The 27,904-nt window shown below is 47.9% G+C and overlaps 1 protein-coding gene across 5 annotated transcripts in view; it reads right to left on the reverse strand.

Annotated features, from left to right (window-relative positions):
• Nucleotides 1-21,947, reverse strand: part of FBXO21 (F-box protein 21) — a 37,798-nt gene extending 15,851 nt beyond the window's left edge. For 3 of the 5 annotated variants that reach the window (XR_004974812.1, XM_036353556.1, XM_036353554.1), the window contains exons 1-9: nucleotides 21,680-21,947; nucleotides 20,711-20,846; nucleotides 18,666-18,760; nucleotides 13,402-13,523; nucleotides 10,764-10,910; nucleotides 10,369-10,505; nucleotides 9,345-9,481; nucleotides 5,458-5,637; nucleotides 4,269-4,401 (exon numbers count right to left, since the gene is read on the reverse strand). Coding sequence is in view for 4 of the 5 variants with exons in the window: in XM_036353556.1 (XP_036209449.1) it covers nucleotides 4,269-4,401; nucleotides 5,458-5,637; nucleotides 9,345-9,481; nucleotides 10,369-10,505; nucleotides 10,764-10,910; nucleotides 13,402-13,523; nucleotides 18,666-18,760; nucleotides 20,711-20,846; nucleotides 21,680-21,915 (1,323 nt within the window). In the remaining variant the exon portion in view is untranslated. Of the gene's footprint in view, nucleotides 1-4,268; nucleotides 4,402-5,457; nucleotides 5,638-9,344; nucleotides 9,482-10,368; nucleotides 10,506-10,763; nucleotides 10,911-13,401; nucleotides 13,524-18,665; nucleotides 18,761-20,710; nucleotides 20,847-21,178; nucleotides 21,353-21,679 lie in introns of those variants that run through there. The other 2 variants (XM_036353553.1, XM_036353555.1) reach the window with 2 other exon arrangements.
• Between the last annotated feature and the right edge of the window lie 5,957 nt (nucleotides 21,948-27,904).

The following is a 27,904-nucleotide window of genomic DNA, read 5'->3' on the forward strand; positions in this document are numbered from 1 at the left end:
TGGCTGACAGGGTGAGGGGAGAGGGCCTGGTGACCTGGGCCTTGTATGTTCCCAAAGGACAGTGCTGACACCTGGGTGCCGGGCTGCGTCCAACCAATGTCTAGGCCTACCATCCGCAGTCCACAGCTTCTGGGGTAGAGATCTCGGAAGAGGGGGCCTATCACTCATGACTGATACACTTTTCATGGGAAGGGCCAGAGAGTAAGTATTTTAGGCTTCGCAGTCAATTCGGTCTCTGACTCTAGCAGTCCCCTAGGTGGCTGGAAATTGGCCAGAGACAAATAAGCAAGTGGGCGTGGCTGTGGACGAATAAAACAGATCCATAAAAGCAGGCTGCTGCAGGCCCACAGGCTGTGGGTGCTGGCCGGCTGGTCCACTGACTGCAGCTTCCCCGAGGCTCTCTCTGGAGCTCCTGGCTCCATCCTCTGACGGCCATTGTCCGTGAGCTCTTCTATTTTGGGGGCTTCCACTACCAGATGCTGACACGTGGCTCCGGGTTCTATCAAATTCAACACGCCCAAACTCAACCCCTTCCCATACATGAAACAGGCCTGCTCCCCAACACCCACTGTGCATGTGGCCACGAGCAGTTGGGAAATGTGGCCCTCCTCTGAGCCTCCCCCTCACCCGGAGCACATGGAGACCTGGCATTTCTTACTCATTCGGGTGAGAACTTCTGAGCACCTGCCACAGGCAAACTGCTGAGAGCGAGGGGAACAGCTCCGGTGAAGGCAGCAGCTCTGGCCCTCGTCCTGACAGAACGCCTAGCGGAGCAGCACAACACACTCCTGCCACTTTGTGAAAGGGCCGTGGGGCCCATGCCGAGGGTCTGGGGAGGGGTTTCGGAGGCAAAAGTGAAGCAAGTGGAGTTGAGGGGCAAGAAAGGTGCTCCAGGCAGAGGTGCAGCGAATGCAAGGCCTGACGCAAACAGGGCCGAGTGAAGGATGTGGCTGTGGCAGCAGAGTACAAAAGGGGCCAGTGTGAGAGACGAGAGCTTGGGCGGGCGGGTCAGGCCACCAAGATCCCAGTGGGCCACGCTCAAGAGAATGAGCCTGGTCTTCAAGACAGCGGGGGAGCCACCCAGAGGGTCCTGAGATTTTACTGAGATTGCTCTGGCTACAGCTTATCAGACAGGTTGTAGGGTGTAAGCGCAGAGGAAGGAGAGCACGCAGGGGGCCTATGCTACCCCCTAGGGACAGAGCTGTGTACAGGTGTGGAGGGACACCTGGGTAGGCTGCTGGAGCCCAAGGTCCGGGCAGGAGGCAGACTCGGGAGCCAGCAGCCCACAGATGGGGCCTGGAGCAAGGAGCGTGGGTGCGATCACCTGGGAAAGTGCAGAGAGAAAGGAAGCCTAGAAACTACCAGAGGACACGGAACAGGCAGGAGCCCGAGAGCCAAGGTCGAAGGCACAGTGTGTACTGGGTGGGGAGTGGCCCCCAGCGAACACAAAAGATAAAGAAAAACAAGTATCTGCTGGATTTGGCTACAAGAAGAACGATTTATCAGAAAGGGGTCACTGGCTTCGCTGGCAAGCGCGGTTCCCAAGGTGGAGGGTGGGAACGGATCCCCATGTTCTGAGGAGTGTGTGGGAGGCGAGGCAGGTGGCCGGCACGGCCAGCGAGCAGGCTTCGGTCATGCAGAGGAGAGCGAGATAAGGACGCAGCTGCAGGGAAATGCCAGCAGGGCTGTCAGGGGAGTGCTTTTATGTTTTCTTTTTCCAAAGATGAGAGAGATCTGAGTATGTTTAATGCTGGCGGTAGGTAACAGAAACAGGCAGTTGAAGGAAGAGATGAGGCCTGGCCGGGGCGGCTCAGTGGCTGAGTGCTGACCTATGAACCAGGAGGTCACCAACTGATTCCCAGTCTGGGCACACGGCCAGGCTGTGGGCTCGATCCCCAGTAGGGGGCGTGCAGGAGGCAGCTGATCAATAATTCTCTCTCATCGTTCATGTTTCTGTCTCTCCTCCCTTCCTCTCTAAAATCAATAAAAATATATTTTTTAAAAAATATATTTTTAAGAGAATAAAGGAAAACTTAGTGATCCAAGAAAAGGTAGGGAAGTTGGACCCAGAGCACAGCAGGTTTGCCTTAGAAAACTGGAGGGATATCTTTTCCACTGGAGATAACTACGGATCAAAGTAGGGAAGCAGGTCTGGCAGCAGGGAGGACGGCGTGCCCGTCTGTCGGCTTCTCTGGACAGTAGGCTCGGGCGCCATCCATGCCTGAGCAAGAGGCTTCAGCAAGCTCCCAGCGCCTCAGTGCCTCAGTTTTATTATTTGTAAAACAGAAAACACAGTGCAGCCATAGGGTTGGGAGATGTCTGGTGAGTGCTAGTAGCTTTAGAAGCTGGCCAGCCTACACTCTATTTCCATCACAGCCACAGCACCCCTGGACTACTGTGACGGGGACCAGAGGACATGTATTTTGCTCTTCCTGGTTTAAACCAATTGAAATCACGCAGACCTTCTGGTCTCTCCAGCTTAGGAATGTTTCCCTTTCATCCGATAAGGTCAAGCAGATTCCAAGCCCTGCACCAACTGATCGAAGGCCCGGAAACTATTTCACAGACACAGACCTACATGCACACGGTCAAGGACCCTTGCGAAGCTGACCTCTGCACACACCAAGCTCTCTACCTCTGTGCTGTGTGCACACTGATCAGTGTGCACAGCAGCAACCCACTTTCCTGCCTTCTGAAATGGCTGGCCATCCTCCAACGCCCACCTCAAACCCTTCTTCCGGAAAGGAGCACTTTCTCATCACCTCAGCATCCCCCATCCTTCCTCTTGGGGAGCCCACAGGATTCCTGGCTAGAGTGCACGTTTACAAGGGGGAGTCCTCACTCACTGGGAATGAGCCACTTTTCATTCCTGCTCTCTGAACGGGGGGACACCTTCCCCAGCAGCAAATGAAGGGTCATCACGAGGACGAGTGCTGTCCGGGTAAGGACTCGGGAACTTGTTTCAGTGACCGTGACCCTTGCTTGGCAGGAAGGCAGTCTTGGCCTCCCGAGGACTCGAGATGGTTCCCGGGAAGCAGCGTGCGAGCACAAAGCAGAGCCAGGTGGGTGTTGCGGGTGAAGCCAGAGCCCCTGCAGACTTTCCCGCAGAGGAGACAGAGACAGGATTTATTTATAAAGAAGCCCTGCTGTGAAAGGATCACTGTACTTCCCAGATTATCACGAAATCCCTTAACTAATCTGCAGCAAAACGTCACAGGAATTATATATATCCTACTATCAAAACTAAGTAAAATAAGCGACTGAATCCCGGCCAGCAGGATTATTTAGGCTCTGGGAAGTGGTGGGGACTTTGGCAGAGTCTAGATTTCCCGGAACTCTTCGACCAGATCAGGTGACTCTGCTCCTTGGGCCACACATGACATCTCCACTTAGGATAGAAGTCTAGAGACGTCCTTACAGATGTGTCGTTTCTTAGAAATACTTCACAACTTTGAAGTTATGAGTAACTGAGACAACGTAAATCTAAGCAAAGTCAAATCATTTAGATGCTTTATCTCCTCAAGCTAAGGTTTGACTCTCTAACAGCACAGCCGACAGCCCTCTGACGACGTCTCTGTGAGAGCTCAGAGCTTAGCGCCCTCACCAGACTGCTCTAAACGAACAAATGGATCACTATGAACTTCCCTGGGAGACAGGCAGGGCCTGATGCACGTATGCAGCTACTCCTGCTCTGATGCTCGGCTGGCCTTGAGCATTGCTGCCAACGGCCGCCTCAAAGTGCTTGCTGCGAGCCACAGGGGCCGTGGCAAAACTGGGAGCTCCCTGCGGAACAGTATCCAATTCAGGGCCTGAACTAGTCCAGCAGCGGGACATGTGCACATCTGGGAAGTAACTCTGCTGTCACACAGGGCAGTTGGTGTGCACCCACTACAGCTGCTAACAGCACAGCTGGAGGCTGAGCATCCCAGGTTGGCCTCCGGCCAAGTCAGGGTGACGTGGGGAAATCTTCCTTAGGGGCAGCAACGGGGAGTGGCCGGGCAGAGGCCTGTGGTTCTAGACATTTAAGGCACTGACCACAAAGAGAATGGGCAACTCTGGGCAATACAACCAGTTTTTTGTGTGTTTTTTTTTTCTTTTTCCAGAATGAAAGAAGAGCCCCCAAAATTTGAATGATGGGTCAAGACTGGGAGACTGAATAGATTTGTGTTTATCTCCATGTTGATATAAGGGCAAATCTGTAAGAGCCGCCTTTCAAGCTATGACTCCCTCTCTAAGGCAAGTGCAAAGCATCAAAGTCAAATAATTACCTTCTCTGGCCAGATCCCCAGGTGGAAGTAGAGCCTGGCTTGGAGGAGGAGGAGCTGCACTTGGTCGGGGTACATCGCCAGGTACAGGTCCAGTGAGTCTCGCAGGAGCTGGTACGACTGGTCGATGCCTTCCCTATGGGAGAGAAACCTTCGTCTTAGCCTGCGTGCTTCTAAGACCCTCTTTGCAAGGCTCAGGTTTTAGAAATAATTGACACAAACCCCATACATTTTCTGATTCTGATACTTCCTCTCTATTCAGCAAATAGTTACAATGGTCTTAATAAAAACACACACGCAAAAGAAATATAAATTTTACACCCCACTGTGGTGATGGACACTAAACAAAAAGTCGTGTTTCATTACGTAGTTACCTCAGGAGCATTGCATATAATGAAAATTGAATTCTGAAAAGGTGGAGCAGGACTTTTAGGGCAGAAGCTGTTCTGTGTGACACTATAATGGCAGACACATGCCATTAAACATTTACTAAAACCCGCAGAGGGTACAATACCGAGAGTGAACCTGGACGTATGACTGCAACTCTGGACTTTGGGTGATTACATGTCAATGCAGATTCATCAGTCATAACACACGTACCACTCCGGTGCTGGACGCTGACCTGAGGAGGCTGTGTGTGCTGGGAGGCAGGGGTATATGGGGAGTTGCTGTACTTTCTGCTCAGTTGCACAGTGAACCTAAAACTGCTCTAAAAATAAAGCTTATTTAAAAAAACAATTCTGCCACAGCGTACAGCTTCCTACTTTCTCCACAGCACACTTTCCCCTGGACTCGGACGCAAGCTCCTGCTTGTTTCTTATCTAAGCGACAGGAAGGGTATGTTCCAAGATGACGAGGCATGTGGGCATGAGAACTCCCTGCTCCTGAAGAGAGCGTGGCCGTCTGAGACACTCCTGTCGCTGAAGGGGCTTCCGGCATTCGTAGAGAGAAGCTGCCCAAGCCCACCGAGACCTCCAGGGAAAACCACTGGGCATGTCTGAAGCCTGACAGCATGATGTCACGGGAACCCGCTTCTCTGTGGAGCGACAGCTGTAGACATCCCAGCTGTGCCACCTCATCCCCTGCTCTGCTGTGTCCCAGGGAGGCTCGTGAAAGGAAAGTCTCCATAAGGCACCTCAGGCCCCCGGGGTCTCACCACTGCAGAAGCACCGGAGAGCCGAGAAAACCTTACCGCTTTCCCAGGCTCAGAAGGTTCCCCACCATTCGCTGCAGCACCTTCTTCACGTTGACCACCCCATACAGCGCTGCAGTCACATGCTGGCCGATCAAGTATTCACACTCCTTCACCGTCAGCTGCCTGCCTTTCCCAAAAGCATCAATGTAGATGTAATCGAAGATGTCCAGGTTGGCCCTGTACGAAGAGCACATGGAGTCACCACATCTCGCCTCCGAGCTGAGCAAGTCAATACTTCAACCCTAACATGTAGCTCACATCAGAGACTGAATGTTAACACAGTAGCATTTCTACTTAAAACAACAAGGCCTTGTCCAAAGCTGAGAATCTGAGCCTTTATTCGTGCTGTTGAGCTCAGGCGCTGGTATTTAGGATGAAGAGTACTTCTGCATGCCATCTAATACAGTTCTTCAGGGAGACTAATCCTAGAACCCGGTGCCAGGAGCACCTGTCAGAAGTCTGATGGCTCCTCACACAGATCAGCATGTGAATGTCTGTGGACCCTGGGCCCTCGAGGCTACGCAGAAAGGTGTGGCACCTGCCACCAGGAGGATCCTGCCCTCAGCTCTGCAGACACTTAGGGTGTCACAGACCTGCTGAGCCTACCAGGGCCTCAGGCTGGACGCGTGCTCCTGACTCAAGCCCATTGCCCCCCATGACCCTGCTCTGGCACGTGGTGGTGGCCACCCTGCAGAGCGCTCTACGAGGGCTCCTGAGGCACGGAGGTGGGTCTCTGTCCCAGGGACAGCTGTTTTTGACCCTTGAGCCACTGTTTCAGATTTCTTCCCTATGGGAGAGAGGCCATATTAACAGCCCTCCTTTGGCAAGACATCTGTCAATGTCATAGAAACAAGGAATGTTTTTCAACCCTTTTTATGAATCTAGGAGAACCGCATACACACACACACACACACACACACACGAGCAAATCGAATGCAGCAATGTATTTAAAAGAACCCATAGGATTACATTAGATATACCCTGAGAATGACAAATTGAACATTAAAACATCTATTTCAAGCATATATAAAGAAAAACCATATGATCTTATCAGTAGACACAAAAAGACATTTTAGAAAAGAGATCTACTGCGTGATTATTAATACAACTCTTAGCGAAATAGGAACTTAGAAGACAGCTTTGATAATCCTAAAGAAGACACTGTCCCCAACCATCATGCTTGAGGCGAGACTTCACAAGGAGTCCATTTACAGCCAAACTCAGGCGAGGGGTTTGCTATCACGGACTGTTTCTATTCCACTCGGCTCCAGAAGACTGGGCCAGCACAATTAGATAAGCGAAAGAAACAAAAACAGATCAAGGCTAGGGAGGAAAACAAAGCCATTCACAGAGAAAAGCCGAGAGCTGACAAGTGATTAGCACTCATCATTTATTCAGCAATACCAGACCTATATCTAAATATTAACCCTATCCCTATACAATGCCAACCCTAAAAATGTGATTTTAAAAACTTACCATTTACAATAGCAACAAAAATTTAAAGTGCTAGGAACAAGTCTAACAAGATGTCAAAGGGCTTGAAGAAAACATTAAAATCATTTTAAGAACATTAAGGATGAGTTAGAGTACATGTATGGGAGATATGTTCACAGACAGACTCAGAGTGGAACACTGGCAATATTTCTCGTATTAATGGATGGTTGCAATTCAAGTAAGCATTGGTGCCAATCAATATGGGGGTTTTATTAGAGCAAAAGACTAAGAACAGCCAAGGCAAGTGGAAGAACTTGATGGAGGTCTCACCTACCCGTTATTAGGACTAATGAGAGGGTACAAGTACAGTGAATAAGTATGGTCTTGGGGAAGGAAGGAAGGAAGGAAGGAAGGAAGGAAGGAGAGGAAGGGCCTGCAGCCAGCTGCTGGTGAGAGACCTGTGCACTCGCCCTGCCCACTCTTCCCTGCCTTTCCCTGAGGGCCCAGCCCAGCCCTTGATGGGTCTCAATGTCTGTTTTTGGCCAGGAGACCTGGGATGCTAACAAATTACTTAATTGCTCCTTTACACTGTTCATTGTAGCCTAAGAAGGCAAAATTATACTGCTACCATAACTGTACTCAGTAATGTTATTGTGGTAAGTAATATGGTAATTGGTGTTTTAAATGCTTTATATTATGCAGAAATCGGGGTGGATTATTATACAGGCATTTAAGAATATTTTAGAGGTACCCGGGGAGATTGGTTGGGTTATTCAGGGGATGCAAATGGGCTGAAAAAAATTTTCCCCATTAATAATGGAAAATGGGTGCCTGCTATCTAAAAAAGGAACCATCAAATACATATTTAGGAACAGACCATATTTGGGGGAAAAGGAACACAGTACATATTACTTAAGGAAAAGTACATATGTATTAAACTATTAAAATTTGCATGAAAATAATAAGTATTATTTTCTGGTGGTTATCTCTGGAGAGGAGAGGAAGAAGAAAAGGATAAGGAAGAATACCCAGGAAGCTCCAACTATACAAGTTTTCTTTCTTCACCTAAGGCAGTGATGGCGAACCTATGACACGCGTGGTCAGAGGTGACACGCGAACTCATTTTTTTGGTTGATTTTTCTTTGTTAAATGGCATTTACATATATAAAATAAATATAAAAAATGTAAGTCTTTGTTTTACTATGGTTGCAAATATCAAAAAATTTCTATATGTGACACGGCACCAGAGTTAAGTTAGGGTTTTTCAAAATGCTGACACGCCGAGCTCAAAAGGTTCGCCGTCACTGACCTAGGAGGTAGAAATAGAGACCAGTTGTAGTTCTTTTCTGTGTATGTGTCAGGAACTCTGCTATGTGTGCAAAGCACTGGGGCATCTCATTTAATCCTCCAAGATGCTTCATGAGAAACTAGAGTCCCATTTTACAGAGGAAGACACAGGCTCAGGAAGCAAATGTTTGAACCCAGTCTGACTTCAAATCTCAGGCCCTTTCTATTATACTGTTCATCACTTTACCAAAGGATGTCACAACTAGTCATTTGAAAGTGGTTTCAAAGAACAGGATGTAATTAAATAACTTTGCTTCTTTTTCCTCTAAATGGCACATTTAATGAGAAGATATTCTACCTATCTGATGAACGATTTCTTGCAGAAAAGTCAGACAATAGCTGAAAGGAGCTTTATGCCAATAGAACACCAAGTTTAAGAGAGAACAATTCATTAACCTGGACTCCACAATGCATTTCAGTCACTAACCTTGCCCAAGAGGTCTGAGATAAGTACACGAATATTTACTCTGTACATCAATGAAGGACTTGGCTAATCTGTTCCCTCTCCCCCCTCTCTTGTGTGGGGAGGGAAGGGAGGTTTCACGGAACACTGGAACTTATGTTTCTTTAAGAGACTTTCTATCTGATCTGCTTTGGAACAAAGAGACTTTGAGAGTCACATAAGCCCTGAACCCCTAGTCCTATTCTTTAAAATTAAACTTTTGAGACAATTGTGTATTCACATGTAGCTGTCAGAACAAATTCAGACAGATCCAGAGCACCTTCTCCCATCCAATTACTGAGAAATGCAGTCAAGAAAGGAGACAGGCCAAAACCGGTTTGGCTCAGTGGATAGGGCGTTGGCCTGCGGACTGAAAGGCCCCAGGTTCGATTCCGGTCAAGGGCATACACCTGGGTTGCGGGCACATCCCCAGTAGGAGATGTGCAGGAGGCAGCTCATCGATGTTTCTCTCTCACCAATGTTTCTAACTCTCTACCTTTCTCCCTTCCTCTCTGTAAAAAAATCAATAAAATATATTTAAAAAAAAAAAAAGGGAGACAGTCCCATCACCTCCTAGCCCTCTCTTAACCTGCCTCATTACATTCCTCTCTGCACCATGGGAATGATGCTTAGGACCACCCCCCCGCGTCAGATGGCTCACCCTTCCGCGCCTTGGCACCACCTCAGCAAGAAGTGACTTGGGAAGTTGACAGGTTCCAGAGGGACCCCCAACTGCCGGGCAATGGTCATGTAGAGCAGAGACATGCTGATTGGGATCCCCGTTCTGCGGATCAGAACCTGGAGGAGAGAAAAACGCTTTAGCTCACTGGAAAGCAACGTGTTCTCATTCCTTCGATGCACATTTCTGTCCCAGGCAGGGGGCTAAGTTTTGAGGCTTAAGTGGAAGATTAGGTTATTTATTGCGACCAGAGGTCTGCAAACTGCAGTCCATGGACCAGATCTGGCCCACCACCCGCTCCTGCATGGACTGTGTAAGAACACTTTTAATAGTTTTTAATGTTTAAAAAAAAGTCAGAAAAATACTATTTCATGACACACGAAAATGCTGACATTCAAAGATCCACGTGTACATATAAAGTTTTATTGGAACGCAGCAGTCACTTGCTTCGTGCTGCCTGTGCCCCTTTCCAGCTGTGATGGAGAACTGAGCAGGTAGGACACGAGCTCATGGCCCAAAGAGCCACAGCAGTTCACTGTTGGCCTTTACAGATAAAGCCCGCAGACCTGCGACTTAAGCCCTCTTCTTCCAGAAGGAACTCAAGGCCACTTTGAGGAAAGACTGCAAGACGTGAAAAAAGAGATACAAGCAGCATGGAGAGCAACGGAGGAGATATGAAGAGGGAGCCAATAAAAAAGAAATGTCCGTGACGCAGCTGGCCACAGGCTTCCTCCCACCTCCCCCCAGGCCAGGACAAGAGGGAAGGCCGGGGCAGCTCCACCGTTTAGGGTTCACAAGATACACATGGAGGCACAGAGCCCATCTCGAAGGCTTTCCGACAAAGGACACCTTATGGATGAAACAACCAATGTACAGTGGTTTCCTCAGAGTAAAGGCAAAATGAGTTGATAGGCATTGAGTGAGGAAGAAGATGGAGCACTTGCCCTCAAAAAACGTAGGAATGGTCAGAGATGAGCGGAATTCTTTTGTATAGACCCACGCTTACCTGGTGCATATATAAGTTGAGGGCGTTATAGTAGTCCATGCGGTTCCCCTTGAACTTCAGCTGGTCATACAGGACATAGTTCATGGCGTCCAGCACCTGGCTCTGGAGCTCTATCTCCATCACCATGGAGGACTCACCTGAAACACAGAGTCTACCCTGAAGACACAAGCACAGCCTGCAACCTGCAGACACTGGCCCGGCCTAACGGTATCGGTCAGGTGTTACCAATCCAGGCTGGAGAAGGGGATGGGTATTTACATCCTTTACGTTATCCAGGTGAACACGTTGTCGTGTCAGTGTTTTTGTGACACCAGGGGGAACACACTGCAGAACTGCCAAGGAACCAATGACTCTAGGTGTCCCTGTGCACGGAGGGGCCCAGAGCAATGCCACACCTGCCTTGAAGGCCAGACTGGGGTGGCGGCTGTTGATGCCCCGCAGGCTCTTGCGCACGAGCTCCACGATGCTGCCGATCTGGGCCTGGATGTCTCCGAGGCTGATTTCGGAGAGAGGGTTGCAGTACTGGTCGATGAACACAGCACCTGAACACGAACAAGAATTAGTGAATATATTCCTATTTGTACCCTTTTCTTATTAGTTTGTCATTTGCCCCAGATGCCTGAGGCCACAGCTCCTGACAACATCCCACCAGACAAGCAGCTTCGTAGCCTGGATGTGAGGCTGGCCGCTAAGACACTGAGAGGGCCAAGGACACTCTCACCACAAAGGGGCTCACACGTCACGATGCTGCTGTTTGTAAATACACCGAACCTCTTTCAGAGGTCGTGAACTCTGAGTGATACATGGCATATTTCCATGTTCTATCATGAGAAATAAAGGCTAAAAGGAGATCTTTCAAACGACTTCTCTCTTCTTCTAATTCCCTTACAGTTTAAAACCCAACAACTCTGAATACAATGTTGTAAGACAGTTCTCTAACTTAAAAAAAATAGTTTTAAGTTCTCAGCAACAGATACGCCATTTCAACAAACTGTCCCTCCGCAAGGTGAGCCAGTAAGTGGACTTTGGAGATAATCTTACTTCAAAGCAGGCGACCAGCTACCCTCAAGGACCCTGCAGCGAAGCAGCTGCACAGCGCGCACTGCACACGGTCCCCGTCAGTCCCCTCTGCACTGCCCTCGGTCACTTCTTAACCAGAGCCCTATGGACTCTTGCGATCATGTGACTGTAGGACATGTGGAGTTGGGAAATCACTTTAAATTCAAGCGGCTTCAAACCAGCTGGGAGTCCTGGCCCCTTACCCACACCCTAAGGAACTGAAAGCAGGGGAACGGCGTGGAGAGATCAGGACCCTAGTCCGTTTGCCACCAGCGGGGGTTTGGCTCCCGGGCCTCCTTGGAACTCAGCTCTCTACCTGCACGTGGAAGGAACTTCTGCCGAACTCCCAAGTCCATTCCATCCCAGCGCTGATTCCCAGACGGTGTCAGTGGCATTGGATTATCTAGTCAGTGGACGAGGACCAAATCCTGGAGCCCACTTCCATTCCCTCAACTACTTCAAACCTCCAATGGCTACCCAATGCCTACAGCACTGATTTGGATGGGTTACTTGAAAATGGTAACATTACTTTATAACTGAAAGATGAAGTACTCAGTTTCTTAAGTACTAGTAAGCCATGGAAAAAAGCTTGTCAAAGTATTCGACTGTGGAATAAACAAGACAGGATGACTCGCAATGCCAGCATGCTCATCAGCAGAGAGCGGGGTGGCGAGGATATTTCAATGGGCTGCAACAGACTTTTCATTTCGTCTTGGATCACAGAAGACATCCATACAACCCAGCGTCTGCCCCAGGCATTGTGGCGTATACAGTGATGGCAGCGCAAAGACAAGGGACATAAGAAAATCAGTGACTACTTGGAGAAACAACTTGTACACACACGAGACAGAGATGATGCAACAGAATTTGGTAGCCAACGCTCCTGCATTAGCTCCGAGGTGAGAAAAATCTGTATTGCAGTAGCCAGAGAAACTCGAAGGGGAACCCGAAATGAACGTTCAGAGGGTGAGTAGGATTTAAGAGGAATCGGAGGAAAAGGGATACCATGAATGAGGATGTGAAGCCAGGGGCACCTGTAGGGTGAAGTGAGGACAATGGCCTGGCTGGAGCAGATGGGACACTCTGGAGAGCCTGGGGCGGGAAGGACTGGATTATGGAGGCACTGGAAAGCAGGCAGAGGTGGGATGAGAAGCAGGACATCAGCTGGCCGCACTGCTGGTTCGCATGCCGTGGGGACAAGGCTGGACTGACTGGTCAGGTGGTTGGCTGGAGGGCAGAAGGGGGTGATGCTCATGAAAGCAATGATACTTAGAAAGCTGGGCTGGGAGAGGAGAGAGCCGGCACGAGAAGGGACGGGAACGGAGATGGCCAGAGAGAAAGTCTGACGGGAGCAATTGGGTAAAACCCTGGGAAGAGGGAATGTATGTATTTCACAACCACAGCTGCTGGGAGTGTCTGCGTAGTGTGCTAGGAATTGAACATTGTTTGGAAAAACAGTCACATGTTGTTCTTGTTCGAGTTGGTAGGAGCAGAAAGTTACTGCCTTTCTCGCTCCTGTCCACTCGACTTCTCTCCCCTCATTTCTCAGGAGGGCCAGGCACACTCACTGATGCACAAGAACATTTCGTCCTCATTAAACTCTAACCAGAGGGCAAGGGATTTGCTCCAGTCACATGGAGACAAAAGTGGACCAACTGATTTCCGATTTGGAAAAGAGGCTTCAAAGCTTAGGAAAAGAGGGAATTATTTCATTATCTGAAATATCAGCCTCTCATGCTTTGAACCGAAGGTGCATCTTGAGAGAAGACTGTCTCTTCAGCTGACAGCTAAAGGTTTTATCAAAATTTCAGCTCTCCGTTTAATAGTTCTGCCCACCTACACGACCGGACCACAAACTCCAGCTCCAGAAGCCCACGGGGCTGAGCTGACTTTTCCACTGCGGGCCCATCAGTTTCCACCACTGCTCCAAGCACAGCTTAGCTGCCCACTGAGACGGCGCTGCTAAAGTCTCACCTTCGAGATATGATTCATAGTCATCCGAATGCTGAAGAAAAGCCTTAAGATTATTTAAAATTTTCTGTTGTCGTAGGTAGTAAAGGATTTTTTTGGCATAGTACTTCCAAGTCAAAGCTTTCCTGGAAAAAACAAACAAACTATAAGTCAATAAGGATTAAGATATTACAACTTTGAATGATTAGTTTTTTACTCACCACACTAGTTATACCATGTAAAGAGTCTACTCAACAAGACAGCTATAACTGGTTCATGATCATATAGTACTTATTATCACAGAAGCAGACAACACAATTCAGGACTTTATTGTGCATTTGTAATATACAATTCAGGATGTGCATTTGTTATTACACTATCATGGCTGAAATTCAAGAAAGTTATCTGTTTGGTTTCAGAGTTACTAAAAGTTACTAAAAGAGAAAGCTGAAAAGTGAGGGGAGTGGGGTGGGCCTGGGTGGGGGGGTGTGTTTGTGTGTCTGGAATCCTTGGCTGGGCCCTCTGCACCTGGCAGAGGGAGCTCAGGCCTTGAGCTGCTGCTTCCCTCCTACGCTCAACGCCAAGGTGATCTCACCCAGTCTCATGGTTTCAAGTATTATCCACACGGACAGTCCCCAACTTATTTTCCAAAACAGATTTCCTCTCTGTACTCCAGACCTATATATCCAACTGCTACTCCACTGCCCCACCTGGGGATCTGGTGAGCCCCTTAACACGTTAAGCGCCCAGTCAGCCACCAGTGACTGTCACTACACTTTCCGTCCAGAAGACAAAACAGGCTGGGCACTTAACATGTTCAAGTTCTTCTGCTCCTAGAGTCATCCCCATCCTATATAATAAATCCTATATAATAAAACCAATCAAAGCGTAATATGCTAATGATATGCTAAGACCGCTCAAGCGCTCGCTATGACATGCACTGACCACCAGGGGGCAGACAGTCGACTGGTCGACCAGTCGCTATGACATACATGGACCACCAGGGGGGCAGATGCTCTGACTGGTAGGTTAGCTTGCTGCTGGGGTCCGGCCGATCGGGACTGAGCAAGACAGGCTGGACAAGCCCTAGAGCCCTCCTGCGTTCCTCCCCGGCCCCAATTGTGCACTGGTGGGGTCCCTCCCCGGCCTGTACCCTCACAATCCAGGCTGAGGAACCTGCCCCCTCCAAGTACACAAATTTCGTCCACCCAGCCTCTAGTCTCAGAAAAGGCAACTCCATCACTCCAGTTAGGCCTCAAACCTTGAACCATCCTTGACTCCTGGCTTTCTCTCATTAGCCATATTCAACCCACCCACCAATGCTGTCAGTTCTATCAGGAAAGTGAGCACTTCCCACTAACTCACCGAAGCCACTGTCACCTTTTGTCTGTATCACAGTGGCATCCTCCCTACTGAACGTCCTGCTTCAAACCTTGGCCCTCACAGTCTAAGCTCAATACAGTAGCCAGAGCACTCCAGGGAACGCATCAAATCACAGCACAAAAGCTCTCTGTCCCAAATTCTCCAGCGTTTCCCACCTTGCTCAAAGTAACAGCCCAACTGAACTGTGAAGGTCATTTGAAAAAAAATCTGCATATCAGCAGAACTGACCTGCAAATTTCAAACCCAAGTTGTACAAGGGTCAAATGTGATACTCATTTGCTTTACTTCGCATCTCTCTCTCTCACAGACTCTCCAATATTCTCATCACCTTGATGATTACTGAAAAACTGCTAAACATTTTGCTTATGTTTCCCCCATTCTCTGCTGTTTAAACAGCGGCATTGTATCCACACTGTCAAGGCTTATGACCACTACATACAATACTGACTACCCTACTGCCATTTGAATTTAATTCTATAAGTACATACATATTCTTGAAAGTAAGTACATATTTAATGTACTAATCCTTGTCAAGGCCTTTTTTCAAGTTCATTTTCTAGCATATTTCTCAGGAAGGGCTCAAAAGCCCCTAAGTCCTTGCAATTTGGTAATTCTGTCTGCAGCTTTATACTTGGAAGTCAGTTTGGCTGGATATAAAAATCCTTGGCTGACATTTTTGATCCCTGAGTATCTTAAGTATGCTACTCTCTTTTCTTCTGGCACTGACCATAATATTCTGATTTTCTTTTCCTTAGAAGTGACTTTGCTTTTTTGTGGTTGTTGTTTTGTTTGTTTGCTTGGATGACCAAATGACTTATCCGTCTTTAATATCCAGTAGTTTTACTGAAATATGTCTCAATGTTGGTCATTCTAGGTCCATTTTCTCAAGTACTGTGCACCCTTTTAATATGTTGTTTCAAATCTTTATTGCAGGATATGCTCCTTTTAAAACCACACAGAACACCATAAATGCAAACTGTCTTCAAATATCCAGAGAGTGGTGCTTTAGCATTTACAGGAACACCCTTGCTCCTTCCTATGTTTTCCATATTCAAACAACAAGCATTTGGCAGGAATAAATACAAATCGGGTCCTTCATAAAAACTGACATTCCAAAGTACTTAATAAATGTGACTATCCCTTGTTACCTAAAAACAACAGTTTTTTATTATTTTTTAAATCCTCACTTGAGAATATATATATACATAAATTTTTTAGTTGATTTTAGAAATAGAGGAAGGGAGAGAGAAACACCAATGTGAGAGAGAAACATCGACTGGTTGCCTCCCATGTTTGCCCTGACCAGAATCGAACCCACAACCTAAGTATGTGCCCTGACAAGGAATCATACCGAAATCTTTTGGTGTACAGGGTGATGCTCCAACTAACTGAGCCACCCAGCCAGGGCTAAAAACTGTCCTGTTTTAAGATCAAAATCTATGTCAGGTCAAGGGGTAACAAATCTATGTTATTTATTTCTAAAAAGACTATAATAATGTATGTTTTTACTGGTTGTGCATATTCAGTCTTTCCCCCAATCTGATAAGTAAAAAAAAAGCAATATTTCACAATTCTTTGACATGTCTTTGAAAAGTGAATTTAAAGGTCTTTGTACTTAATTGCCAGCCACCTGGATTTGCTCTTCTGTAAATGGCATCCTCCTATCCATTTTTCAATTTCTTCTTGGAAATTTAAAGAATTATATTGACTTTACGGTTTCTTTGGTCATACAGAAGTTTATTTTTTTTGGTTAAGGAGGTCTCCATGGATTATACATAAAATCTCCCATTTCCTTGAAGGTTTTTCACTGTGATAAAATGTAAGTTGTTTAATTTTGGAATTTTGTTTTTATATATGATGCAAGTTTTACTTCCAGATGGATAATCAGTTATGCCTAAAAGCATTCATTAAATAGTCCAACTTTTTTCCTCTGAGTTTAAATTTATCATCTTTCATGCTGGGACATGTTTCTGAATTACCCTTTGCCACAGACATGACTATTGATTTTTACTTAAACACTGTATTATTTTCATTACAGGTAGCTTTATAATGTGCTCTAATATCTGTGATGCAAGTTTCCCATTGTGAGTATTTAAAAATTGGGGGTTTTTTGGCCCTTCTTATGAATTTATTCTTTTTTGACAATATTATCCAATTAAAACACAAAAACACTCCCCAAACTTTCCTTGGTTCCTAATTAAAATGGCAATAGTTTTATGTATTAATTTTGGAAGAACTGACTTTTTTTGTGATGGTAAGTCTTCCTATTCAAGGGCATGCTCTTATTTTGTGTTTTGCAATAACTTTCTATAGTCTGACCTAGGAAATCCGGTCCCAGGAATCTTTCACTGAGAAGTAAAACCACCAAAACATCACCCTCCACAGTCACATAAAAATGGAGAAGTGGTTACCCATCAATAGGGGAATGGTTAAACACGTAAATTATAGTATACACTACAAAACAGTAGGCAGCCATTAAAAAAAAAAGTGAGTTAGTGCCCTACCTGGTTTGGCTCAATGGATAGAGCATTGACCTGTGGACTGAAGGGTCCCAGGTTAGATTCTGGCCAAGGGCACATGCCTGGGTTGCAGGCTCAATCCCTAGTAGAGGGCATGCAGGAGGCAGCCAATCAATGATTCTCTCTCATCATTGATGTTTCTATCTCTCTCTCCCTCTCCTTTCCTCTCTAAAATCAATAAAATATATTAAAAAAAAAAAAGTGAATTAGATTTTTTACCAGTTGATTAGAATCCATTTCAGTAAGGTAATATTGAATGAGAAAAAAGATACAGAAAAGTACCTATTTTAAGATCATTATTTTTTTAAAATAATGATCCCCTGGTTCCCATATATATCGGTGCATATTAGCATGAACGAATACAACCTAGTGTGTCATCATGAATTACAGGATGGGGACAGGGAAAGGCCATACAAAAGGGGTCAGAAGGGAGAGAAAACCAGCATAAATAAGAAAAAAACAAAGTCTGCACTAAAGATCATATCAAAGCGAAATAAACTCAGTATATATGATCTTACATGTATGTGTGTAAAAGTATATGTATATAAATGTAAAAAGGACAAGTCAGCTTTTATTTTTAAGGCTGCACAATACTGGCTATCAGATCATACTTCAATTCATTTATAGAAAAACCAAAATAGAAATGGAAAAATGACCTCTGGATCTGAACTCATCCAAGGCCTAGAATAGTGACACATCTTACCTCTCCCCTACAGTTGCTCCACTAACAGATATTTATCTCTCTTACACCACCTTAAAAACAGCAAGGAAAACATCTTAATGCCTTGTTTGTGAGGTATTGCACAATGATCTCTCTTAAGGAAGATGCTAAACTAACATTCTTATCTCCCATCACCAATAAAGTTTCCAGAACTCATAGGTAAGTTAGGCTGGAAGCCAAGTCACCTTTCAGGCAAGCTGGTAATTAGCCCTCACAGTGGAAAATATGAATCATAAAAATTTTTAAGCAACAACCAAGAGATAATGGATTCTTCTTGATCAGGGGAGATAAAAGAAGGGTCCAACCAAATATCCATAATGTTTAAGACCAAAGTAAGATTATTTCTTACCCGAATGACATGATAGATACAAGTGCCCAAAGCAGTGTTTGACCTGTAATAGGACTAAACACGTATCAGTTCTCTTTTCTTTCCAAAAGGATTTTCTGCATGTTTTTTTTTTTTTTTAGTATCAATTGTCTTGGTATACTTACCTTACTTACACAGGATTTTTCAAAAATGTTAACTGTAGCAACATATAAGATATTTGAAAATACATGTCCATGGTTCAGCCACACACCAACTACAGCAACTAATTCTGGGGTTATTATGAAAACAAACAAACAAACAAACAAACAGAAACATCCCTGCTATAACTATGGCTTACCTTCCTTCCATATTTAGGATACACACCAGTTCATCCTCAAAAAATATCTCTGGTCCCTCGAGATTCTCAATGTCACTAAAACCGTTACAAGGGACCTATGAAGAAGACATATACAAACAGGTCTCAGTAACGAGTACTAATGTCCTTGTCACTCTCATACACAAATCTGAGTTGCAAAGAAAGATGGTCATTTTTCTCTAAGTGGTAACACCTATCCCATACTATCCTGTACCACCTGCCATGGGTGGAAAGTAATAATACTTTGTTCTGATCTTGTTGTTAGTTGAAAATTAATTATATTTTCATATAATTTCATTAAATTTCTGAAGCTGATAACTCGAGAATTCTAACGTGAAGAAAAACAGCTCTGTAACAAGAAGTAGAAATGCGAAGTCGAATTCACCATCACAATCTCATGCGTTCTGTGTTGCATTTAACCAGGAGGAAGGGCCAGAGAGAGATGTCCAGTGCTTTGGGCTACTCAACCCACTGGGCACGCTTTCTCCTCTGCAAACTGAGGCAATGGTCCCAATGAGCTTTAAGAATCCCTCAGTTTAAAATTCCATTACTTCTCCCACTTTTTTTGAAGGTAACCAGGAAACTTCATGTCGACCTGTGTGTATGCGGAGAACACAGGAATACAAGGGTCCTGAGCCACAGTCATCGCCCACCCACAGACCAATCTTAACGATACTCCTGCTATGTTCAAAGTCCTCGACACAATTCTAATTAAGCAGCAGTACAGGGAAAGAGGGAGCTAAAGAAAAAACACAACAGTTCATCATTGTTAGACAAAGGCACAGGCTGTTAAAAATGCACACAAAATCAGCTAGACTAGCAGCAGAGGTCGCAAATTAGTTGCCCATGACCAAGCGCATGAAATACATGTGTGTGCAAACACTTTTAAACAAGCACCTAAAATCTGTGATTCTGAATCTGTTTAGCCAGGGCATGCCTTATCCAAAATGGAACATGAATTTTGTCCATTCTAAAATTAATAATCATTTATTTATAGAAATGAGTGACATTAGGGAATATCCAGTTGTATTCCCCATAGGAGAATAAGTTCAAAATTTGAACTTTCCTTTTCAAAACTTAAAGAGCCTTGAAAACATTTCAAATGTATGAACTCCATTCAGTAGCAGTAATTAAAATTAGAAAACAGGAATTAATCTGCAGGAAACCAGGATAGTAAAACAAATCAGATTGGCTGTATCTCTAGCCCTCCCACCCCCATCCCACCAGAAGTACATTTAAAGGATTAGTGTGGACTATTTCCCAGAGTGACAAAAAGTTAAGAATCGGGACCTGATACAGAAACTTCTAGGAATGCTTTATGGAAGGAAAAACAAAAGCAACAACAACAAAAAATGCATTTCAGCAAGATATAAGAGAAAACTTTTCAGAGATAACGATGCGAGACAATTTACTTGAGGGAGTAATCATTCTGATTTACAGATAGCTTTTAATCCTGTCAGCTTAAGAAAACAATCAGTTCACTATTGGTTAGAACCTGCAAAGCCAGCGAGAAGAACCGCATTCATATCGCCAACCCTTTTGGGCAAACAATTGGGTAAAATTTGTAGTGCTCAATTTTTGATGATTCCCCCAAGTCAGGTAGACGTTGCAAAAACAACAACAACAAACAAAAACAACTCCCCCTGCCTCCCCCCCCCCCCCCCCGCCCCCCCCCCCGGGCCCACACACACAAAACATGGTTAACCCACTGGTAGAGAACTACGGCTGATCTGCATTCCCTCATTGTGCTGCTTGCCGGTCCCTCCCTCCTCTCTCCGGCTATAGAAAAGTAAAGGGGCAGGACAAACGGCTGCATGCTGCTGGGCGGGAGGCAGAGGACACAATGCCCCTTGCAGCCTTCTCAGTGCGCAAGGGGCAGTGAGAGCACTGGAAAGGGAGATAGCAGAAAGGCTGGATGAGCTAAGGCCTGCAGAGCCACACACACACACACACACACACACACACACACACACCCCTCACCCCCCACCCCCAGGCGGAAGCTCGGCGCGGCGTCCCCAGATCCTTACGTGCTCGGAAAAGAACCTCTTGGAGAAGGAGGCCACAATCTTCCGGGCCTCTAACCCAGCCTTTTGCCGAACTTTATACTCTTCCAACCAATTGACGTAGTCGGTGGGGCTGTAGTGTTTCATAAGGGAAGGCCACCTACAGACAAGGAGACAAACACCCGCTCAGCGTGCCCGAGGCTCAGAGGCGGGCGGGCGGGCGGGCGGGCGGCAGGAATGAAAGGCAGCCTTGGAACACAGGGGGCGCGGGTGGTTCAGTGGTCAGAGGGGTGGGGGGGACGGACGGACCTCGATCAAACCCCCGAGCGGCAGGCGTGACCTTGGCCCCCCAGGATGAATGCTGCCCCCCGCTCCCCATCTATAAAGTGGGGGCGGCGGTAGCGGGAGGAGCAGCGGTGACAGTTAACGGGGATGGGGCGCCTCCGAAGAGCAGGGCCCTTGCGTATTGGACATGTCGTCTCCGTTACTAACCACCGTCAAAGGCGGGTCTAACGAGCACCGCAGCCGATGAATGAGGCTCAAAACCCCTCGGGACGTCTACCCCAAGGTCATCCGGCGAGTGCGCCGGGGCCGGATCGGATCCCGATCGGATCCCGGGTCCCCCCCGCCATCCGCGCGCTCGGCACCCGCCCGGCGCTGCTCGGACCACAGCATCCCGGACCCACGTCAACGTTTCCGCGGAGCCGGGCACAAAAGCCGCTGCGCTGCGGCCGCCGCCCTCCACGGCGAGGGCCCCGCCGCTGCGCGCTCCCCGATGCGCCATCGGGGCACCGGAGGGTCCGCGCGGCGTGGCCCCGCGGGGCCGGCGGCCTGGCGGCCTTTGTCTGTCGGTCCACGGGAAGGGCTCCGGGGGTGGCATCCGGGGTGGGGTCCGCGCGCGCGTGCGGGGACGGAGGCGGCGGCGCAGGCCGGCCGGGCCCGGGGCCCCGGGGGCGCAGCACGGGCGCGGGCGGCGGCGGGCTGCGGGCTCACCTCACCCGGAACTGCTCCTTCCACACCTTCCCGCTACTCTGGCAGAGTTCGCGCAGCCGCCGGCAGGTGCTGGCGACGCGGCTGACGTCCGTGGCCGTCAGCGAGCCGCAGCACAGGATGTACTCCAGCACTTCGCCCGGCAGGTTGACCAGGCAGCTGAGGCCCGCCGCCTCGGGCGCGGCCTCCTCCGGCAGCGCCTGCACCACCTCCATCGGGCTGTCGACCGCCGCCGCCATCTTGTCCGAGGACCTGGGGCCACTGTGCGCTCGCGCGTGCGCTCTGGGGAAACCCCATGTCGCCCCGCCTACCTGCCTGCCTCCGGGGGCGGGGCAAGGGCTCGCCCCGCCCACGCCTGTAGCCACACCCCCTGTGCCCGTGCCTCCGGGGGGGGGGGGGGGTGATGCGGCCCCTCAAAAGGGAAAAAAACGCGTTTTTGGAAAATAACCGGGCTGTGGGCCTTGGAGCCGCGAACCAGCGAATCATAATGCCCATCTTTCCTATACGTGCGTCCTCGAATGTTTCATGTGAATTATTTCCACCAAGTTTCAGCTGGGGAAACAGGTTCAGGGAGATAAAGAAGGGTCCCTTGTCCTACCTAGATTCTAATCCGGATCTGCTGGACATCGGCTTGACCCTGCTCTAAATGAGTGTGCTGTAATCATATCAAACTTGATATTCTTGCGTGGATCCAGTGCCAGGCACTTTACTTATGGTTTTCTCACCTATAAAAGGAGGATAACAATAGCTCTCCCTATTACATTAAATAGGATAGATATTACTATTACTGCATTTTTTTCAACCCCCACACACAGGTCCCTCAGGGCCTGAAGACGGCTGGGATTTTATCTTACATGTGCTCAGAGGCATTATCCAAGTTCAAATGCCCAACAGAGGTTAAGTTCTCTGTGCTTCAGTTCGGGGAACAGAGAAGCACTTTTCTTTTCTAAAAGATCACTCCTAATATTTCTCAGATCTGGGGGGCTCCTTCTCTCTGTCTCCTCGGCCACCGTCCCAGTCCACGTCTGCCCTGTGGCTCCTGTTCTCCTAGTTCCGCCCTGGCCCTGAGAATGTGAACATCAGCTCCCATGACACTCAGGCCTTGATAGACAGTTTCCCACATGTTAGGTGGAAGGCAGACCCCACAGCTGCACAGATGATTGGTGCCGTTCTTATGAATGACTACTGCTTTCTTATCAATGACATCCCAGGCCTTCTGTTTTTCTTTCTCCTGATCAAAGATGATTAAGATGTTGTGTGTGTGTGTGGGGTGGGGGGGGGAATTAAAAGCTCCTGCCAACCCAGTAAGTCCTCACCACAACTCTACCAAAGAAGAACATTTTTATTATGAACAAGCATTAAACTAGACTGTGGTGTACATCACAGGCGATCTGCTAACGAGATTACAAAGGCAGAGAGAAATCCTACCCTTTTTAAACACAGCCAAGCATTGCATTACACACATGCTCTAGAGATTCATGATAACTTGCCTAGCTCAGCCTACGCTGACTTGGTAGTTGGGATACCCACTGTGCTATGTAATTGCTCTTGTCTCGAGGGATAATACAGCTTCTCATTTTTATGACAAGCAGGTGATTACAGTTCGGAACGGGGCACTCGGGCTGCACTCCCACATACAGGGACATAGAGACACTACCTGCCTAGAAATTTCATTTCAAGGAGCTGGTTCCCAGGACCTTAAAAAAAAAAAAAAAAATTCCTGCCCAGCCTGCGTGGTTCAATGGCTGAGTGTCAACCTGTGAACCAGGAGGTCACAGCTTGACTCCCAGTCAGGGCACAGGCCCGGGTTGCAGGCTCCATCCCCAGTGTGGGGTGTGCAGGAGGCAGCCGATCAATGATTCTCCCTCATCATTGATGTTTCTCTCTCTCTCTCTCTCTCTCTCTCTGAAATCAATAAAAAATATATTTTAAAAAGAAACTTCCTGGGTTGTCACTCTGGCAAGAGGCTTATTCATTTATTTAAGATTTGTAAACTGTAGTGTATTCATACAATGGGCTATTATTCGGCCATAACAAGGAGCGGCGCACTGAGACAGGCTACAATGCAGCTGGACCTTGGAAACACGGTGCTGAACGAAAGGAGCCAAACAGGAAAGGACAAATATCGCATGATTCCGTTTTCATGAAATATCTAGAATAGGAAACAGAGACAGTGTAGATTCTAGGTTGTCAGAGGCTGGGGTGAGGGGGCGGTAAGAATGGGGAGTTATTGCTTAATAGGGACACAGTTTCTGTTTAGGAAGGTGGAGAAGGTCTGGAGCGAGATTGCCAGTCAACGCTGTGAATGTCCTGAATGCCGTTCCATTGTATTCTTTTGTGGTTAGTCCTCAACCCAGGATATCTTTCCATTGATTTTTAGAGAGAGTGGAAGGGATGGGGAGAGACACAGAGAGAGAAACATCAATTGGTCGCCTCCTGCATGAGCCCCGACCAGGGCCTGAGATGGAGCCTGCAACGGAGGCGTCTGCAACAGAGGCACCTGCCCCCAACTGGAATCGAACCCGGGACCTTTCAGTCCGCAGGCCTGAGCCAAACTGACCGGGGCTTCAATTGTATTCCTAAAAATAGTCAAGTAGAAAATTTTCTGTTATATCTGTTTTACCAACATTTAAAATAACAGCACACGCAAAATAGATTTGCACACCCATCAAAGACGGGAATGACTCTCACACAATTTCTCCAGGAGATGCTCTAAGAACGAGAGGAGGGATGGCCGTCTTTCCCCTGTGGCCACAGGGAAAGTCCTGTTTTAAAATTTACCCCACAGTTCCCTCTTGCTGAACAGCCAGCTGTATTCAGCTGTTCACTACCCTAGCACTTGCTGAAATCAGCTAACCCAGCAAGAACCCTAGAGCAGTGGTCGGCAAACTGCGGCTCGGCAAACCGGGGCTCGCGAGCCACATGCGGCTCTTTGGCCCCGTCAGTGTGGCTCTTCCACAAAATACTGGCTCTTCCACAAAATACCGACTTCTGTGCATGGGCCACGAAGTTTCAATTGCACTGTACATGCGCGCCCACACATCGTATTTTGTGGAAGAGCCACATTGAAGGGGCCAAAGAGCCGCATGTGGCTCGTGAGCCGCGGTTTGCCAACCACGGCCCTAGAGCAATCCTCTCCTGCTTCCACAGACCGGCCCTCCACAGTGTCGCCAGGTGCCCCGCCCGCGGCGGCAAGCCCAGAAACCTACCCTCGAGGACTATGGCCTGTCTCCGACGATCTTTGACTGGAGTTTAAACATTCATGCCCCATAAGGTCTCCACAATCCAGCCAGAGAGACCATTTCAACTCCCTCAGGATCCTCACTAGCTTTCCTTAGTTTCCAAATAAACAAAAACATCCTCTCTCCTCTGGTCCATCTTCCCAGGCTCTGCCTCCACCCGACCCCGAGGGACTTTGGGGGTCCATTGCGTTCCCCTGGAGGCTGGCTTCCCAGCCCCTGTAGGTCTCAGCTCACACCCCTGCCTGCAGAAACACACGTCCGCTGACCACAGGCCCTGCCCCGCGCCCTCCCAGGACCCCTTCCTTTCATCCAGTCCACATGCCCAAGTTGCCTTAATATGCGTGCCCTTGACTCCTGCGTTCACCCACCAGCACGGCCAGGCCTAGGTGCTGTGGGTCCTAAGTCAGTGACGGCGAACCTTTTGAGCTCGGCGTGTCAGCGTTTTGAAAAACCCTAACTCAACTCTGGTGCCGTGTCACATATAGAAATTTTTTGATATTTGCCACCATAGTAAAACCAAGACTTAGATTTTTGATATTTATTTTATATATTTAAATGCCATTTAACAAAGAAAAATCAACCAAAAAAATGAGTTCACGTGTCACCTCTGACACGCGTGCCATAGGTTCGCCATCACTGTCCTAAGTCAACGGGAGAGCATTTGTGCAGGATGAGAACAGAGGGCGCCTGGGGTGGGGTCTTGCAAGGGAGGGGCCTGAAGTTTAGCTTCCTTAGCTGCAGGGTCCGTGGGTCTCTGTCTATAAAATGCTAACCCCGTGAAAGCAGGGCCTCTGTCCGATTTTGCGCAGATACGGTATTTATTGCATGTCCTGGCCATGTGAGAGGGTCTCCTATGGAGACAGTCTGCAGTCCAACCAAGCCCCCGCCAGCGCCTTCAGGGACAGGGCTTGCGGCTCGCTCCCACCTTCCCCAAGTCTCCCGAGAGTCACCTCATTGATGAGGCCTTCCCTGACCACCCTCTTTACTCTGTCACTCTGCCCTGCTTTGTTTTCTCCAAAAATACTCATCACCATCGAACATCCTCCTTAAAAAAAAAAATAAAAACCAGCTGATGGTTTCTCTCCTTCCAGGAGAGTGCGAAGGAATCCTGGCTGATCTCCAGTGCCCACAAAAGGGCCTCGTTACATTTCCATTGAATGTGTGAATTCATCCTCTAAATGCAGATCAATTGAGCCAAAAGTGCCTTGTATGTGAGTTGTGGACAAGAATCTCAGAGGGCCAGAGGCGGGCGAAGAGTGCCTGAATAATGGCCCCTAAGCATGTTCATATTGTAATCCCTAAAACCTGTGAATCAAACCCGGAACCTGGGTGGGCAAAAGAAGGTTTACAGTTGTGAGTACTCGAAACAGAAGACTTTATTCTTCTACTGTTACTAGACTAGAGGCCCCATGCACGAAATTCGTGCATGGGGGGGGTGGGGGTGGAGAGGGGGCCCCTCAGCCCAGCCTGTGCCCTCTTGCAGTCCTGAAGCCCTTGGGGGATGTCCAACTGTCTGCTTAGTCGGATATCCTTAGCGCTGCCACAGAGGTGGGAGAGGCCGTGAGCCCAACTCCAGGGTTCTGGCTAAGCAGTGCTCCCCCTGTGGGAGTGCACTGACCAGTCTGCCCCCTGGTGGTCAGTGTGTGTCATAGTGACCAGTTGTTCTGTTCAGTCAATTTGCATATTAGCCTTTCATTATATAGGATTATTTATTACTGGTTGTTATTATTTATTTGTATTACAGCTTAAACCTATTTTTTTAAAAAAATATGTTTTTATTGATTTCAGAGGGAGAAAGGGAGAGGGAGAGATAGAAACATCAATGATGAGAGAGAATCATTGATCAGCTGCCTCCTGCATGGGCTCCCACTGGAGATTAAGCTGGCAACGTGGGCATGTGCCCTGACCGGATTGCACCGTGACCTCCTGGTTCATAGGTCAATGCCACACCAGCTGAGCAACTGTAAACACACTTTTGTCTGGTGTTACTATTATGTGGGGGGTTTTCCTGACGCCACCAAGCAATTCTTTGTCACTGCCTAGGTGTCCTGCAATTCAACCCCATTCTGACATGGTCCACCTGACACTATGACCTGGAGACAGGCCCCAGAGGTTAAGGGATCAGTCCTACAGGACTGCCCACCCCCTTCAGTAGCCAATAGCAAGTCCTCGTTGTCCCCTGCGCTTCTGACGGACCAGCTACGGGTTGGAGGCACCCACAATCTCTTCCTCCTGTTCGGCTAATTTGCGGGAGCAACTCGCAGAACTCAGAGAAACATTTGACTTACCAGATTATGGGTTTATAATAAGAGGACATATTTCAGGAAGAGCCGGATGGAAGAGATGCACAGGGCGGGGCCTGGGGAAGGGGCCCAGAGCTTCCACGCCCTCTCCAGGGGCCCTGCTCTCTCAGCCCCTCCCCACCGTCACCAACTCGGATGCTCTCTGAACCCTCTTCCTTCTTTCATGGAGGCCTCGTTATAAAGGCATGATTGATGAATCACCGGCCACTGAGGATGCAACCTCCAGCCCCTCTGCCGGCCCCAAGGTCAAGGGGCAGGACCGAAGAGTTCAACCTTCTAATCTGGTCGGTTCCCTGGCAACTCGCCCCCATGGCCAGGTGCTGTCCATAAGTCACTCATTAAAATAAACTCAGGAGCGGCTGAAAGGGCTTGTTAAGAATAACAAGGCACCTTGATTGCTCTGGCCACTTAGGGAATTAGGAGCTCTTTACCAGAAGTGGGGGGGAAGACCAAATAGATACTCCTTCTTATAGATTACAATATCATGGTAACCCCTTATAGCAAAAGTAACGGCGGATGTGATGAAGTTAGGAATCTTGGGTGGGCCCAGTGTGGTCACCGGAGTTCTTACAAGCACCGGACAGACCGGCCAGCGGTCAGAGAGGGGAGCTGTGACGTTGGAAACAGGCTGCAATGGTGCTGAGCCATAAACCAGGACACGCTGCAGCTTCTATGTTGGGCAA

This window comes from Myotis myotis, unplaced genomic scaffold (assembly GCF_014108235.1).
Source record: "Myotis myotis isolate mMyoMyo1 unplaced genomic scaffold, mMyoMyo1.p scaffold_m19_p_20, whole genome shotgun sequence".
Taxonomy (NCBI): Eukaryota; Metazoa; Chordata; class Mammalia; order Chiroptera; family Vespertilionidae; genus Myotis; species Myotis myotis.